The sequence below is a fragment of the Saccoglossus kowalevskii genome, chromosome 8 (assembly GCF_978046115.1).
Source record: "Saccoglossus kowalevskii chromosome 8, keSacKowa6.1, whole genome shotgun sequence".
NCBI lineage: Eukaryota > Metazoa > Hemichordata > Enteropneusta > Harrimaniidae > Saccoglossus > Saccoglossus kowalevskii.
The window spans coordinates 9,234,108-9,253,252 of NC_140648.1; the positions used below are offsets into that span (position 1 = coordinate 9,234,108).

At 33.3% G+C, this 19,145-nt stretch overlaps 1 protein-coding gene across 1 annotated transcript in view; it reads left to right on the forward strand.

Moving 5' to 3' along the window:
* Positions 1-42: 42 nt before the first annotated feature.
* LOC102803904 (integrator complex subunit 1-like) overlaps positions 43-19,145 on the forward strand; it is a 65,284-nt gene continuing 46,181 nt past the window's right edge. The window contains exons 1-13 of the mRNA XM_085502143.1: positions 43-219; positions 3,343-3,612; positions 4,527-4,723; positions 6,893-7,030; positions 9,380-9,548; positions 11,378-11,483; positions 11,903-12,089; positions 12,516-12,661; positions 14,900-15,041; positions 15,160-15,342; positions 16,395-16,503; positions 17,854-17,974; positions 18,402-18,479. Coding sequence (XP_085358269.1) covers positions 156-219; positions 3,343-3,612; positions 4,527-4,723; positions 6,893-7,030; positions 9,380-9,548; positions 11,378-11,483; positions 11,903-12,089; positions 12,516-12,661; positions 14,900-15,041; positions 15,160-15,342; positions 16,395-16,503; positions 17,854-17,974; positions 18,402-18,479 — 1,910 coding nt within the window. The 5' untranslated portion in view covers positions 43-155. The remainder of the gene's footprint in view (positions 220-3,342; positions 3,613-4,526; positions 4,724-6,892; positions 7,031-9,379; positions 9,549-11,377; positions 11,484-11,902; positions 12,090-12,515; positions 12,662-14,899; positions 15,042-15,159; positions 15,343-16,394; positions 16,504-17,853; positions 17,975-18,401; positions 18,480-19,145) is intronic.

Below are 19,145 nucleotides of genomic sequence, written 5' to 3' on the forward strand. Positions count from 1 at the left end.
TTTACATAAGCTGAATACAATCATTGTTTGGCAACTTAAGGGGTCTCATCTCGCAGCCGCAACATGGACCAGAAGTCCGAATTCTAGTTGAGAAAGAAGAATTTGTTATTATATCGCGACTTCACGATAATATCGTTTGGATCTTCATTGGTATAATGGCTGCAGATAGAAGTAAAGCGGCGATGGCGGCTGCAGCTGCTCGAAGAATAAAATCGAGAGGTATTTTACTGTGCAAAACGACGCTAGTGGCATACCCTGTACATCACTTGTAAACACAGTCAGTACCATCTTAGACCATTGTGGCCAGTAGAAGCCGGGGGGGTGGGGGTGGTGGGGGGTTCTCTGAATGAAATACGCAAGCTGAAGTAAAAAATCGCGTAAAAAGGGGTGTTAATTAATTATATGACGCGTATACTGTGTTTAACTTAGAACATATAAATATTAAAAGTTTGAAAATAGGAATCTCATGAATTCAAGGTACCTTAACTTGGAAACAGTATGATTTCAGTATGTACCGTAGATAAGGTATCTATTTTAAGTTTCTGCACTTGAAAAGGGGTATCATTTCAAAATAATAAGTACGTGTTTAGAGGCTTTTTTGATCAGCACAGGGAACCCAGGAACTATGATCAACTGTACGATCAACTGTACGCAGTCTCTATGAGGGGGGAGGTATTTCTTATCTAGTGTAAGAAATAGACAAGGGATGAAGGCTCCAGCCAGCTCACATTTTTTAAACTCGAAAAAACAGACGAAAAGAATGAAAAATAAAATCTATAAAAAAAATACTAGCTTGAACAATATTAGTTGCTCTTTCAAACTTTGCCAAAAACTTACTTTTATTTTACCTGTATCAAATTGACTCCATTTAAGAATAATTAACGGTTGCCCTGAAAGCATAGCATAGTTGGAGGCGTGGCCTATTCAGAATGTGTCAACAACCAATCACAAGACTGGTTACGAACCACACCGAGTTTACGACTCGGTTAGCCTCTCTCAACTGGTTTGTAACCAGTCTTGTGATTGGTTCTTGACAAATTCTGAACAGGCCACGCCTCCAACTGTGCCGTGCTTTCTGCAGATATCGGTATAATATAGGTATGGCTATGGCGAATTTTGAAAGAGCAAATAATATTCGTCTAGCTGGTTCCGTCTGAGCAACCATAAACTAAAAGTTGAAACAGGGAGGTATACCAAATCAAAAAGTGAAATAGGAAAAACAATCTACAAATTGTGTTGTCCCTTTTACGAAAAATCGCGAAAAGCACTATTTGAAGAGACTACTAAACACATCATAAACTTCATGAATATGAGTGACGACAACAATTGTTTCAAATTAATGGTTGATACAAAACTGAATGTACAAATACCAGTTGCCCAATTTATCAAAAATAACACAAACCTTAGACAGCAACATCTTCTGGCAAATTAACATAAAAATGTTTCTTCTTTAATACTTTTTTTTTTCCATTCATATTCCACGTTTTAATGATTTTAATACTGTATTTTGCTTAATTAATTTTTTAATTTTTTTTATTATTATCACGAGTTTTTACCTTGCCCGTTCCATCAAAGATGGAAGGGAAAAGTATATTACGGGGAAAATTTTGTCCGGCGTTGTCGTTGTCGTCGTCATTAATAATTGTTATTGTGTGCATAATAACTTTACTAATTCTATTCCAAACTTCACCAAACTTGATCACCTTATTCATCAGTATAAAGTCTTCCCTGAGTTTGAACAACAAATGTCCTGTATAAAAATATCATGCAAAAATCTGATAAAATATTTTGACTGTTTCTACTTGACTGATCACTGGTGATACACATCAAAGGTCACTGATCTCAGTGGAAATATGCATTGTTGTATTTGTTCAATGAAGCAAATGATTTATCTTGTAATAATATCCTTGGTAATGTATCTCAGAATCCCATACTGGGTTTCAAAACCAACTCATGGAAAGAAAGCACAGTCTGATACACATTTGCAAACCTACCAATAAAATCTTTACAGAAAACAAGATGTCAGAAAATCAATATAAGCACTCCTATGAACTGGGTGCCAAACTTTGATCAAGATCTGAAGCTAATAGAAAATCTGTTTAGTTCAAAGTTACCAAATCAAAAACAATACATAAAAAATACATAAAAAGCAAAACATTTCATCCACATTTCAAAAAGAAAATTGTTCTAAAATATATGTATTCTGTATTTGACAAACAGTTCATTCGACAAATGAGAACTCACAGGAATATGTTTCAGCTATTAGAACAGAATGATAGAGTTTTTATAATACTGGTTTAAAAACGCACTTCAAGATTGCAGTGTTTGAAGATGTAGATTCTCAGGAGGCAACAGTACTGTTGACTTCTCCCTTCACTGGACACCAACTAACTACTTAAGTTGATTTGCATACTAAGCAGAGCTTGCAACATGATAGCTATTCATAAAGGGCGTTTTTTTTAATTTTCATATAATACAGTAGTCACACAATGAGGCAATTCATATTTGTCTCAGTGAACCATTAATTTTTTACAGACACCTGTACAAAATACTTGGACAAAAGCAAGCTAAGTTTTTCTGTTATCTTGCATGTTTTATGAATCTATTCACGTCTAAATGCAGCACTTTTTTTTGGCGATGAGACATTTGTTTTTATACTAAAATATCTGAATTACTTTGAATAAAGCTGGAAATTATGTCCCTTAAAATAATTAAACAAATAAGGCACCAATCTTTTTGTAAGATATTTACATCTTTAAAGGACATTCGGTAGACTGATTCCCCACTGTTGGTTCAACCCCAAAACTTGTTTGTATTCAAAATTAATTATGACAATGCATATTTATATTGAAACAAATATGATAAAGGGAATTATATTATATAACAAAGGGCAAGGTCACCAGAGTTCAACTATGTTTTTAATTGTAGTTTTTTTTTTAAACATTGTCGTATTTTAGATAATAATTTTTGTAAAATTTGTATATTTTAAATATGTGTTCTAGTAGTTAGTGTAACCATTTTAATTCCTTCTGAGGAATTTTAAGTGTTTCTATAAACGTAAAACGTAAACGTTCTTGTGATAACATTATTGTACATCTTTTCCTTCATGTCGTGGTAATTAAGTGAGATTTAACAACATAAAATGTCTGTAGAAAATATTCATGCCTGCACCAAACAAACAATGCAGCAGTATTTTCACAGACAGCACATACAAGAAAGGGTCATGTAGTATGTTTGGTCCATGTGTATGACAAGTGTTTCTGCTATTAGCACATACTAGAAATGGTCAGGTTATTTTGCTTTCCATTGTAAACTTTTCCTTTCCCACATTTGTTTCAACAGGTCATCCACCACCTGGAGATTTCATTGCTCTCGGTGCAAAATCTAGACCAATTGTACCAGAATTACCTGAAATCAAACCAGTATCTTCACAAAAATTATCGGGAGAACGAAAAAGAGATGTTCCTTCTTCGTTTACACCGCCAGTAAAGAAAGCCAAATTTGGTTCGCAAACGTTTACGCCATTGGGTAGAACTAGTAGTGGTGCTGGAGGCAGCAGAGAAGTACTGGAAACTGATACTGGTACAAATCCTGATGCTATTGCTATATCTGGTACGTGTCTGTAGTTTATGAACCATGTTTGAATGACTGAATGAATGAATTAACAACCAATGTACAGATTGAAATTTCAATAAATTTAGGTTCTCTGTATAGTAATTATAGACTGAAGTTTATTGTGAATTCAAATGGTATGTGGTAGCATATTTAGCATAAGATGCATGTACATGTACTTACAATGTATGTGTTGAAGTATTTGCATTCAAGATTTTCAAGATTGTGTATTCCAGTTCCAGGGCTTGAAATACACTTGACAGAACTTACACATAGATGGAAAACAGTAATGATTCTACTGCATAACTTATTTGTGGTATTTAAAATCTGATGATACTGTTCTGCAAATAGTCAAAGTACGGTAACAAAAAAAGAAAAAATACTGACCTGCTACTAGCAATGACGAATGCATCGATGAGGTCATATAGTGTATTGGCATATGCTTGGTTAAACAACTTGTTTTTCTGAAATACAATGAACACACGCTGATTTCAGTCAAACTTTGTATGTTTATCACATATACATGTATTTGCGCTACTGTGGCAAATTTCTTTGTTTTATGATTTGATTTGATACATATTCAATTTTTTTGTGATTTTACAATGCATCATGAGATAGAAGTTTGGCCCTAATATGTACTTCATTCTGAATGGAAAACAATATTTTTGACTGGGAATTTGTGTTTTAAGTTTGTTTTACTCCGAATATGTGTTTTAAGTTTGTTTTGGGGGGACATGTGACCTCATTAATATGCATAAATGTTATTCTTTGCAAACCATTAGTTTTACAGTATACAACCATTGCCCATAGCAACCAATCCAATGCATGATATTGCAATTAACCCATTGACATATTTATTTCTTACAATTACCATGCCCATAACTCTGATTGGTTTAAAAATTGTTTGTTTCTAGTGCCATCTGTGGAGTTGATTGATTTAGTTTTAGAATCTGAAGGTGTTGGAGACGATGAGAGAATTGATGGCTTATTATGTGGGTGTATTAAAAGTCTTAGAACTAATCGAGCCAAGCCTGACATCACTGCCTATCTCAGTCTCATGTATCTTGCCAAAGCCAAACCAGTGTTTTTTAGCAGTGAAGTTGTGATAGATGTAAGTATAAATTCTTATGTTAACACTTTATTGTTCACTAGATTTTATATTTTGTTGGAGGCTAAATATGTTAAAATATAACCCAGTTAAAATTAACTATAATAGAATTTATTGTTTCCTATACAAACACTGAATATCCATGAAACATAAAATCTTCTAAAATTAAACCCAGTGTATATATGATGTGATATGATATATGACATGACTTGACATGACATAACATGACATAACATGACATTGTAGTCTTTTATTCCATTCAATAGATCATGTGTTCAAGCAGACTCAGCAAACAAAATAAGTGAGATAGTGTTCTTGAGTTTGTTTATTAGATTAATTGTGATTCAGTGCATGTAGTGTAATTGATGATTCTCATGTGTTGAGATCAGTATTTTTGATTTGAAATTAGAAAAAGAAAGTTAATTTAAATGTTGTGTTTCTGCTGATAACACTCACCATGGGAACTCCTCGATAATTACTGTTTAGATACTATGAATGGATTACTATAATCTTTTTAATTCTTGTCCCTATATATTTTTACAATCTGATAATGGTTGTTGCTCCTTATCTTTTTGTTGATCCATAAAATCAGGGAACATGACTTTTGTGATTTCCATGGAATGCATAGTATTGCTGACAACCACAGTTTGGATTGGCAGCTTCATTTTCACTGAGTTACTGTAAAAAAAATCAATTACAAAATAAAATATACATGTACTAGCTAAACTATATGGGAAATAAAGTATTCTACAGTATGATATATACTAGCTATATTCCATGGGATATAACGTATTCTATAATATGATATATACTAACTATATTCCATGGGATATAAAGTATTCTACAGTATGATATATACTAACTATATTCCATGGCATATAAAGTATTCTACAGTATGATATATACTAACTATATTCCATGGGATATAACGTATTCTATAATATGATATATACTAACTATATTCCATGGAAAATAAAGTATTCTACAGTATGATATATACTAGCTATATTCCATGGAAAATAAAGTATTCTACAGTATGATATATAAGCTATATTCCATGGAAAATAAAGTATTCTACAGTATGATATATACTAGCTATATTCCATGGAAAATAAAGTATTCTACAGTATGATATATACTAGCTATATTCCATGGAAAATAAAGTATTCTACAGTATGATATATACTAGCTATATTCCATGGAAAATAAAGTATTCTACAGTATGATATATACTAGCTATATTCCATGGGATATAAAGTATTCTACAGTATGATATATACTAACTATATTCCATGGCATATAAAGTTTTCTACAGTATGATATATATACTAGCTATATTCATTGGAAAATAAAGTATTCTACAGTATGATATATACTAGCTATATTCCATGGAAAATAAAGTATTCTACAGTATGATATATACTAGCTATATTCCATGGAAAATAAAGTATTCTACAGTATGATATATAAGCTATATTCCATGGAAAATAAAGTATTCTACAGTATGATATATACTAGCTATATTCCATGGAAAATAAAGTATTCTACAGTATGATATATACTAGCTATATTCCATGGAAAATAAAGTATTCTACAGTATGATATATACTAGCTATATTCCATGGAAAATAAAGTATTCTACAGTATGATATATACTAGCTTATATTCCATGGGATATAAAGTATTCTACAGTATGATATATACTAACTATATTCCATGGCATATAAAGTTTTCTACAGTATGATATATATACTAGCTATATTCATTGGAAAATAAAGTATTCTACAGTATGATATATACTAGCTATATTCCATGGAAAATAAAGTATTCTACAGTATGATATATACTAGCTATATTCCATGGAAAATAAAGTATTCTACAGTATGATATATACTAGCTATATTCCATGGAAAATAAAGTATTCTACAGTATGATATATACTAGCTATATTCCATGGAAAATAAAGTATTCTACAGTATGATATATAAGCTATATTCCATGGAAAATAAAGTATTCTACAGTATGATATATACTAACTATATTCCATAGCATATAAAGTATTCTACAGTATGATATACACTAGGGAACTACACATATATTGAATATATATATAGAATTTATTAAATTAGCATATCATGAGTAATAATAAATTGTTGCATTCCATGAACACAGGCATTATGCAGTTTATTGAAGAGAGATATCGCCATGAGTTTTAAAAGTAAAGGCAATTCTTTGGTTTCTGTGATGGCGTGTAATGTGTCACTAGCAGCGTTTGTTGAAGAAGACAATTGGCCGGAGCAATTTATAAAGGTAATTCCTCAAAATAGCTAAATTATATAGTCAGTAATTGGTTTATTATTTTTTATTGGAGGGATGAATAGGTGAAAAATATACAGTGTATAATATACTGTTTATACAAGAGGTATAAATCTTTTTTCCCACCTGAAGTAATTCTTTTTTTTTACCAATATTTCACTTAGAAACATTGTTGTCCTGTTGGAGAACTTTCATGCAATTCATGTTATTATTGGCTCAACGGGCCATAGGTCCGCTGAGCCTATGGGATGGGTTTCTGTCCTGTGTCTGTCTGTGCACGACTTCTTCTCAAAAACCGCTGAGCCGTTTGACTCGATTTTTGGTGTGTAGATGCCTTGATGAGTGTAGATGGTAAGTTATTCATGAGAAGTTGATCTGCCAAAAATTATGCAAATTGGGCCCTCAAAACTCTAAAATGTCTTCTATGCTACTATGACACTAAGTGGTCTACATTGCTGATATGGATAGTGCATGTGCTTTGGGTTGTCCTCTATCAGTTTTGTTAATTCGCCTAATTTTGGCCAATATTGTAAAATGGTCATTTTTGGTCAAAAATGCTATCTTCGACTTCTTCTCTGAAACTGATGGCCCGATTGCACTCAAACTCGCGTGGTATATACCTTGGGTGGACCTCTAATCACATTTGTTCATTTCATATCTCATATCTTCAATTTTCTATTTTTAGCGAATATTTTTTGTCATTTTTGGTCAAAAATGCTATTTTTCGACTTCTTCTTTGAAACTGGTAGTCCGATTGCTCTCAAACCAGCATGGTATATACGTTGGGTGGACCTCTATCAGATTTGTTCATTTTGTGTTGACATATTTTGTCATTTTTCATTAAAAATAGTACTGTAAAATCTGTATTAGAAACCGCGGCTTCTATTAAAATGGTACAAAGCAACAGAGGGGATGCGGCTTCTATTAGAGCATCTACACATATGAGAAATGGTAAATTTTAGATTCTCAATTATTCAAAAAGAATGGGTGCGACTTATATTAGGGATGCGGCTTCTAATACAGATTTTACGGTACTTTTTTCTTATTCTTCAAAACCAGTAGTCCAAATTCTTTGATATTTGGTACACATGTAGCTTGGATGACACTTCACCCAGTCACTAAAAGTGGCCAAATTTACCAAAAATGTTAGAAATTCATGATTGTTTTTATTACCTTCTCCTTAATGCACTACAGTTGTTGGAAAATGATGCCATATTGAAATTATATGCTCACAGGGAGATATGTAATGTTTCCCATTTGTTCTGTCAACTGTTTCTCATTCTCACATAGCACATGGTTTTCTTTGATTGGTCTATTATGATTGTAATGAAAACATAACCACTCAACATATTTAAATGTGTATAACATGATTGATTTTGGTGGAAAATTATGCAAATTGCCTAATTTACATACCAATATTTAGGCTATTTTGGTGATATCTTGAAAACCATTTAATATGTTTCAATAAAACTTGGTACATAGATGTGTTGGGGTAGTTTCCAGATATATTTAGTTTTTGGTGGAAATTTATGCAAATTAGATAATTTGCATATCAGCTAGTGAAATAAAAGCTATTTGGGTGCTATTTCAAGAACCATTCAACATATTTCAACAAAACTTGGTATATACATATATTACGAATTCAGATAATTGCAAATATCATGTTATTCTCTCAACACACTGGAGTTCTTTTTAAGCTCTCTTTGATTCTAATTTTATTGAATATTTCTGTTATTTTTGTAACAAATTCCACTTTTAGCATTATGTTTTATTGTCTCACTCACTGCCTTTTGGGGTATTTGTCATATGCAGCACTAATCTTTTGTACAATAGCCGTTGAGCAACAGGCCATTGGTTTATTTTTATGTGAGGGGCCTTGAGATTACTACATGTATAGTACAGCTACATGTATTTAATATTGAAAGTACACAAAGTTATCATACAAATATTAATACACATCACAGCACTTATTTATCACTAATGTGATAAACAGTTTGTATTCATCCTGAATTTTATTTATTTAATTTCTTGATTCTCAACGGAAAAGGTTGTAATAGTTTATGCTATGTATTGTAAAACAAGGACCGATCTTTTTGCAAGTGTCAACAAACTCTTGAAGCTTTAATAAAACTTATAATTTGTTGTTGTTTAATACTTGCATCACATTTGATTACATGATGTCATAACCAATACATGATATCATAACACAATAAATGATGTCATCAAATCATCATCCAATATTAATCTCAGTGGTTCTCATGGTAACTGTCTATAGTTTAAGATGTCAAATACATTACATTTTTGATGAGAACAGTGTCATTTTTTGTGTCTTGATAAAATTAGGTGTACATTGAAGACTCCCTAGGTGAGCGAGTTTGGGTTGACCATCCTAAATGTGGTGACTTCGTGGAAAACCTACAGACTGCATTTGCCACTAAGTTACCAAGGAAGGGTGACTCCATGTATGGGAAGGAAGGTCTACGTTATAGCAGTACAACAGACTTGACAGCAGGTAATTGTCTTTTTTGAAAATTTGTTGTTTAAATATAACCACATATAGATCACCTAATCTTACCGAAATATTGTTTTAGACACAGTTTCATGAGCAAAGTGACCCTTAAGTCAAATACTGATATGTGATGTGAAAAACTAATCATCATACTGTCAAATATTATTTTGTTGAAATCGGTCAAGTGGTGGAGACCATAACAAAATATGACACATGATGCATACTATTATGGAAAGTGATACACAAATGATCAGTTAGAGGCCGTCAGAAAGATACTTTGCCTCTCAAAGTGGCGACATATTTAACATTTTATAATGAACGCTAAGGTTGGGTTGACAAAATTGGATTTCAATAGATGGCACCCTCTTTGAGACCTGGACGCAACACTGATACATAGTTATGCTTTCTGTGTCCATGTTTTGTCATTACAAATTGGAATTGTTTTTATTAAAAATGAAAATAGAAGTAAATGATTGATAGTTACAGCTATTTGTATTATAAGACATGTCATTGAGATTCTGTGATGTTATTTGTGAAAATTTAGTCCCATGGATTTGCATGAGAATTCGAACTATCCAAATATTATGTCAGTTTGACTATTATGGCTCAAAGATACACGTACTTTATTATTTGTTAAAATTTATTTGTTAATAGCCCCCCACCCCCGAGATAATGTGTTGTATTGCAAGAAACAGTGTTTGATAACAGGTGGTTTTCCGTTCAATTGCGAGATCTCACGAATTGCTTGAAAGACGCGCGTCGAATGTCTGCCGCAAAATTCGAACGATTTGATTTTTAACTCGAATTTTTTTATTTCGTATCTCACATCGATCGGCCGACAGAGGAATATTGCTTTTGAATACCCTTACTTAATCGAAATTGCCTATCATCAAATGTGGACAGCACATAATTAAGCATGGAAATGTCCCCCAAAATACTTTCGCGTTTGTCAATTCCCACACGATGTTTGACGCCACTACGACGCTATGACCTTTGTTTGTCCTGTTTTTACGTTCGATTTCACGCATAACGCGTGATTCTCGCAGTGAACGGAAAATGGTCTATTAAACGTTATTACTGAGGCTCAAATGATCTTATTATAAACTGTTTTGGTAAGGAAAACACAAAACTGATCATGACAAATTGGACGAAGAAAAAAAAAGTAGGAGTTTTGTGACACTGTATGAATACTTAAAGATGTGTAATATTTATTGTGAAATACTCAACTTTGATGTGGGGATTTGATTTGCTTAATTGATTCAAAATAGATCTCAAACTAGCAAATGTTGATTTTTAGCAAATTACTGAGTGAGTTTGAATCTGTATGTTAAATTTTGAATGCACAAATAATTAGAGTATCCACATTAGTGAAACACCTGAGATTGTTGCAACAGAACGTAAACAAGTTGACTCCTCAATAAATCCACTTTTAATGTTGTTTCTTTGTCAAAAACATGTAAGATATCTTGTTTCAGAAGATTAGTTTCATTGTCGATATCAATACTGTTCATGCACTCTGTATGACATTGTTAGTTTTTGACCCTGGGTAAAAAAATGTCACCGGAGTAAAAAAATAAAAGTTGTCACATGGTGTGTGAAAGATTACCGCAGCTAAAACAATAGAAAACCATGGAAATGACAGTTGCTAATAAGATAAATGTATGTATACCCATGGGTGTCAAACATTGAATTCCAACCCTGAATATTGCCACTTAGGTATCATTGTAGTTTTTGCTCAGCACACATACCCTAGTGCGCACAGAAGGTCACATCGAGGTCACAAGGTCAACTCAAGGTCATAAACATATGCAATATGTCTTGTGATGTTGTAGGTGCCAGTCCTGCTCAGAGTGGAGATGAAGAAAGTGAAGTTACATCGGAATCTGGAGACACTCTCATTGATAAAGATCCCGACCTCGAGATAGAAATATCCCCAAGGTATTACGACACAGTAACACATACGGTGCAGTACTTGTATAGCATCTCAGATTTTTCACTTCATTGTCACGTCCGCGTTTAATGTGTTCGCCTACAGCTACTGGTCGCTTCACATTAATATTGTTTTTTGCATTGTCAATGATGTTGCATTGCATCATGTACCAAACTTGACCTCTGTCAAAATAGATTCGTACTGGGATCGCAAATATAAATAAAAAATTTCTGGATTCATTATTTTTCAATGACCAAGTGGAGAGATTAATTACGAATATGAATACAACTTGTATGACATGAATATCACTTGATACTGAACCATCAGATTTGCCTATTATGGTCCAATTGATACAGAGGAGAAAGATTATTGTTCTGAGCTATAAATTTTCACGGATGAAAACAGAGAATGTTTTATTTTTTTTTAGATATACCATAATACAAGAAAGTTTGGCAAGTGATGTTGTTGATATATTAAAGGAACATTTAACAAGACGTCAATCGATTGATACAGGGTCAAGAAATATGTTAAAATTACTGACCACCACTTGCGGTATTCCTGAAATCAGACAGATGGCTGCGATGAGGCTAGAAATGTGGCTACAAAACCCAAAGGTCAGCAAAGGTCATATTATTTAATCCCAACAATTTAAATTTGAGTTTATTTTAGTCAACACCATCTTAATGCACCCTTTTCTCATCAGACTATTGTACAGCTTCAGTTCAGGCATGACATGATCGTGTGAGTTTCATCTCGTCTGTATGGCATCCATTATTGGTCCAAAACCAATATCTACATGTATACCTGCATTGTGGCCAAAGCAAAAATTTAATTTCTGGGAAGATGGGAATATGTTGGATTCCTAATCCACTCATTTTGTTTGTTATTTTAAATCTCCAAGACATGCCTTCAAACATGGTAGTTTTGATTGACATTCACATGTATATTTAGAGCGATAAAAATGTGACACATCATAAATATACACGTGGTGCACATTCTGACCTGTCACTGAATAAATGACAGTATATAATTGTTTTCAGTTAACCAAACCTGCTCAAGATCTCCTCATGGCTGTATGCTTGAATTGTAATACACACGAACATGATGATGCCGAAGTCATCGGACATTTAATAAGAATCCGATTGAAAACCAAACCACTTATCAACCACTATATGGCTTGTATAAGGTAATGTCTTGTCAAACCACTTATCAACCACTATATGGCTTGTATAAGGTAATGTCTTGTCAAATCACTTATCAACCACTATATGGCTTGTATAAGGTAATGTCTTGTCAAACCACTTATCAACCACTATATGGCTTGTATAAGGTAATGTCTTGTCAAATCACTTATAAATCACTATATGGCTTGTATAAGGTAATGTCTTGTCAAACCACTTATCAACCACTATATGGCTTGTATAAGGTAATGTCTTGTCAAACCACTTATCAACCACTATATGGCTTGTATAAGGTAATGTCTTGTCAAACCACTTATCAACCACTATATGGCTTGTATAAGGTAATGTCTTGTCAAATCACTTATCAACCACTATATGGCTTGTATAAGGTAATGTCTTGTCAAACCACTTATCAACCACTATATGGCTTGTATAAGGTAATGTCTTGTCAAACCACTTATCAACCACTATATGGCTTGTATAAGGTAATGTCTTGTCAAACCACTTATCAACCACTATATGGCTTGTATAAGGTAATGTCTTGTCAAACCACTTATCAACCACTATATGTCTTGTATAATGTAATGTCTTGTCAAACCACTTATAAACCACTATATGTCTTGTATAAGGTAATGTCTTGTCAAACCACTTATCAACCACTATATGGCTTGTATAAGGTAATGTCTTGTCAAACCACTTATAAACCACTATATGGCTTGTATAATATAATGTCTTGTCAAACCACTTATCAACCACTATATGGCTTGTATAAGGTAATGTCTTGTCAAACCACTTATCAACCACTATATGGCTTGTATAAGGTAATGTCTTGTTAAACCACTTATCAACCACTATATGGCTTGTATAAGGTAATGTCTTGTCAAATCACTTATCAACCACTATATGGCTTGTATAAGGTAATGTCTTGTCAAACCACTTATCAACCACTATATGCCTTGTATAAGGTAATGTCTTGTCAAACCACTTATAAACCACTATATGGCTTGTATAATATAATGTCTTGTCAAACCACTTATCAACCACTATATGGCTTGTATAAGGTAATGTCTTGTCAAACCACTTATCAACCACTATATGGCTTGTATAAGGTAATGTCTTGTCAAATCACTTATCAACCACTATATGGCTTGTATAAGGTAATGTCTTGTCAAACCACTTATCAACCACTATATGCCTTGTATAAGGTAATGTCTTGTCAAACCACTTATCAACCACTATATGCCTTGTATAAGGTAATGTCTTGTCAAACCACTTATCAACCACTATATGGCTTGTATAAGGTAATGTCTTGTCAAACCACTTATCAACCACTATATGCCTTGTATAAGGTAATGTCTTGTCAAACCACTTATCAACCACTATATGGCTTGTATAAGGTAATGTCTTGTCAAACCACTTATCAACCACTATATGGCTTGTATAAGGTAATGTCTTGTCAAACCACTTATCAACCACTATATGGCTTGTATAAGGTAATGTCTTGTCAAACCACTTATCAACCACTATATGCCTTGTATAAGGTAATGTCTTGTCAAACCACTTATCAACCACTATATGCCTTGTATAAGGTAATGTCTTGTCAAACCACTTATCAACCACTATATGGCTTGTATAAGGTAATGTCTTGTCAAACCACTTATCAACCACTATATGGCTTGTATAAGGTAATGTCTTGTCAAATCACTTATCAACCACTATATGGCTTGTATAAGGTAATGTCTTGTCAAATCACTTATCAACCACTATATGGCTTGTATAAGGTAATGTCTTGTCAAACCACTTATCAACCACTATATGCCTTGTATAAGGTAATGTCTTGTCAAATCACTTATCAACCACTATATGGCTTGTATAAGGTAATGTCTTGTCAAATCACTTATCAACCACTATATGGCTTGTATAAGGTAATGTCTTGTCAAATCACTTATCAACCACTATATGGCTTGTATAAGGTAATGTCTTGTCAAATCACTTATCAACCACTATATGGCTTGTATAAGGTAATGTCTTGTCAAATCACTTATCAACCACTATATGGCTTGTATAAGGTAATGTCTTGTCAAACCACTTATCAACCACTATATGGCTTGTATAAGGTAATGTCATGTCAAACCTCTCAGTAACATGGAATTTGAATTTTGTTGTATTTCTGTATATGAACGGTATTATGAGTAATATAACTTTGCAAAAATAGCCATGATCAATTTGTGATTTCATTTCAGGGAATTACTCACGCAGCATACAGAGAATCTTTTTACCATCTTGAAGCATACTATATACAATGAACTATCAAATTCCAGAAATCCAAATAATATGTCTTTATTAGGAGTTTTATTCCAACATTCACCAGACAATGCCGCAAAGGTAAGACTTCGTTATCATCCATGATGGAGATTTTAGTTGAAATCTTGTATTTTAATGTAGTCATGATATGTTAACATAAACTTTCTAATCACTAAATGATTTGCATTATTTTGTGTAGTATTTAGCCATGGTGTTTCAGGAATTACTGGTCAACAGAGAAGACTATATTCGAGCGGTTAGAGCGTTACTTCGTGAGATTGTACGGCAGTTACGATATGATTTAAATTTTACGTCATTCTGTATGGGATTGATGACAGAGAGAACTGAACAACAATTTGCTGAAATGGATTCACAGCTTAGGGTAGGTTTGGTCACCTGTCACAAAAAGTCTTGCACAAAATCTAATTAGATATTCACTAAAATGTTATCTATAGGCATTATCATATTATGTTGGATTGGATCAAAGTTAAGAAAATACAAAAAAACAAAAAAAATAATGTATTTTTTTTTTTCGAAACTGGCTTGTGACTTCCATGCCCAGAAATTTGTTAACCAAATAAAAATTTTACCAGTTTTCCCCCTGTCCGTTTGCCATAATTTAATTTCTTGGTTCAAAAGTCTATGCTAAAAATTACAATCTAGTTCATTCAATTTTATTTGTACACATTGGTCATGTTCAATAATTTAATGAATTTATAATTAATAATCAGTACTAACATTTGAACTGTCTTGGTTATTATGGATAAATTTAATTTGGTCAAGATGTCATGGGATGGGTAGGCTTACAAAAATGTAGTAATATTCTGAATCAATTTACCAAGGGATTAGATAGCTTCTAGGATTCATACTGCCCTCAGTGTTCATATAAAAATGTTCTTGTTTGTGTTCGGTTGATATTCAAATGAAGCCTGTTTACAATTTTGGGTTGTATTATATTGCAACAAGTAGTTTCCACTTTGTTTAACCTTTGTTGACCTGGATATAATAATCAGTCTGAATCCTCGGCATATAATTATGTCCTCCCATGTCATTGACTTAGGGACAAGCGGATTGGTTGATAACACTACAGTTGTCGTCAAAAGTCAGAGTGGCCTTGCTTATTAACACAATGCATGATTTACTTGTGCTTCTGGAAAGAGATCAAATTTTTTGCTAAATTTTGGAATGAACAATAATTTTAGATAAATAAATTTGGACATGTTTCTCAACTAACAGCAGGTCTTCTATGATTGGTTTCAGACCAGTTTCTTTCGTAATGTAATACATCATACATGTATATGTCATACAATTTTCCTATACCACAATTAGAGTAGTCTATCTGAGAAAAATCACTAAATATGACATGATTGAATTATCTTGATCTGATGGAGGGAGTTATGTGAAGCTACATGGATGTGATCATTTTCATTGCAGGACAGACTATTCCTTTCTTTAGCCGATCTCATTGCATTGACTGAGTTACTGAGTATCACACCACAAGTAAAAGACGTAGTAACTGCTTGTGCTAGAGGAGACAGGAAAGGTAAGTTACTTTAGCTGATCTCATTGCATTGACTGAGTTACTGAGTATCACACCACAAGTAAAAGACGTAGTAACTGCTTGTGCTAGAGGAGACAGGAAGGGTAAGTTACTTTAGCCGATCTCATTGCATTGACTGAGTTACTGAGTATCACACCACAAGTAAAAGACGTAGTAACTGCTTGTGCTAGAGGAGACAGGAAAGGTAAGTTACTTTAGCAGATCTCATTGCATTGACTGAGTTACTGAGTATCACACCACAGGTAAAAGACGTAGTAACTGCTTGTGCTAGAGGAGACAGGAAGGGTAAGTTACTTTAGCTGATCTCATTGCATTGACTGAGTTACTGAGTATCACACCACAGGTGAAAGACGTAGTAACTGCTTGTGCTAGAGGAGACAGGAAGGGTAAGTTACTTTAGCTGATCTCATTGCATTGATTGAGTTACTGAGTATCACACCACAAGTAAAAGACGTAGTAACTGCTTGTGCTAGAGGAGACAGGAAAGGTAAGTTACTTTAGCTGATCTCATTGCATTGACTGAGTTACTGAGTATCACACCACAGGTGAAAGACGTAGTAACTGCTTGTGCTAGAGGAGACAGGAAGGGTAAGTTACTTTAGCTGATCTCATTGCATTGATTGAGTTACTGAGTATCACACCACAAGTAAAAGACGTAGTAACTGCTTGTGCTAGAGGAGACAGGAAAGGTAAGTTACTTTAGCTGATCTCATTGCATTGACTGAGTTACTGAGTTTCACACCACAGGTGAAAGACGTAGTAACTGCTTGTGCTAGAGGAGACAGGAAAGGTAAGTTACTTTAGCTGATCTCATTGCATTGACTGAGTTACTGAGTATCACACCACAGGTAAAAGATGTAGTAACTACTTGTGCTAGAGGAGACAGGAAGGGTAAGTTACTTTAGCTGATCTCATTGCATTGACTGAGTTACTGAGTATCACACCACAGGTAAAAGACGTAGTAACTGCTTGTGCTAGAGGAGACAGGAAAGGTAAGTTACTTTTGCTGATCTCATTGCATAATTGAGTTACTATTTTGTCAGTCTTGTTAGCTTTCACTTGTTGTACATCATTGTTCATCCTGTGTCTTTATTGTACTGGTTTTGTATGGGTACTTTGTTGATGCAATTTCTTTAATTTTTTTTCTGACAACATGAAGATATTTACAGTAGATGCGGATCAGTCAGTGGTGATCACATGACACATATGAAATAAGCAATATTCAGCTGCAAATATACGACAACTTTATAGCACTCAGTTAACAGGATGCACTATTTAGAGCCACTAATAAAAAAAAATTAATGAGTACTGTGTTTTTTTTTGTTTCAATAGATATTGAAGTTTTACATGCGTTTCAGAATCAAATAGCAATCATACAGCGAGACTCTGTCTGGTGGTTGCATACCAATGTTCCTGCTATGTTTAAACCAAACCAAACAGACTATGTACACTGGTAAGATATTCGCTATATCTAGTAGATAAATTAGCTACATCATGTTATAACAAATATATCTAGTAGATAACTTAGCTACATCATGTTATAACAAATATAAGTAGTATATAAATTAGCTACAACATGTTATAACAAATATATGTAGTAGATAAATTAGCTACATCATGTTATAAAAAATGTATGTAGTAGATAAATTAGCTACACAATGATGCAACAAATTTACATAGTAGCTAAATTAGCTACATCATGATGTAACAAATTCATTGTAAACATATTATATAATGACATTATATAATGAATATATATTTACGCTGAATGTACATATTTCCTATGCAATGTAACTATTTACTACATGAAGTAATCAACAACTTTGTAAGTTGAATTAACTCATCATGAAATCATGCACACTATTTTCTCATTATTGCAGTTTACAGAAAGTGTTGTTCCTGGAACAAAATGAAACTTATTATAACAAAGATAACTGGCCACCTGAATCAGAAAGAAGGTTTGTATTTATAATGTGAAGTTTGAGTGTCTGCGGTTTAATTTGTACTTATTATTCAACTTACATAAACAATCACAAAAAGTCTCAATGAAAAATCTTTTTTACATAAGGTTGCCATCTGTAAGGATGTTCTTTTGGAAAATATGTGAAAAATGTTGGACCAAAATTTTAACTGGAAAATTATATTATATATAAGAATTAAGTGCTGGCTTGCCTATACATTTTTTTGTTTTGGTTTGTTGCTGCCGTTGTTAGAAATGGCAAAGCTGTCACAGTTTCACTATGTTTTTATTTTATTTAGGAAATTGAGCTGCTGTACATGAAATGTAGAGAATGAAACTACAGATACCTTCATCTGTGATGCGTTTATTTAAGGGCAGTAGGCACAGGTGATTTGCTCAGTCCAAATAAAATGCATAGTGTCATCAGATAGCCACAGTTTGTCTATAGAAGAACTGTGGTTGAGATGAAAATTATTGAAAAATGAAAAAAAATTTTGGCTAAAATAATTTATTAGTAATATTGCAGCCATAGGTACAGTGCTGTCTTCTTAGACTCTAGAGTAAGACTCAAAAACTATTTGGCATAAGGGGGGACTCATCCCAAAACCAACCATGCAAAAGATACAGAAAACAGCTTGCGAATGCTTAACTAAGTGGTCCCAGA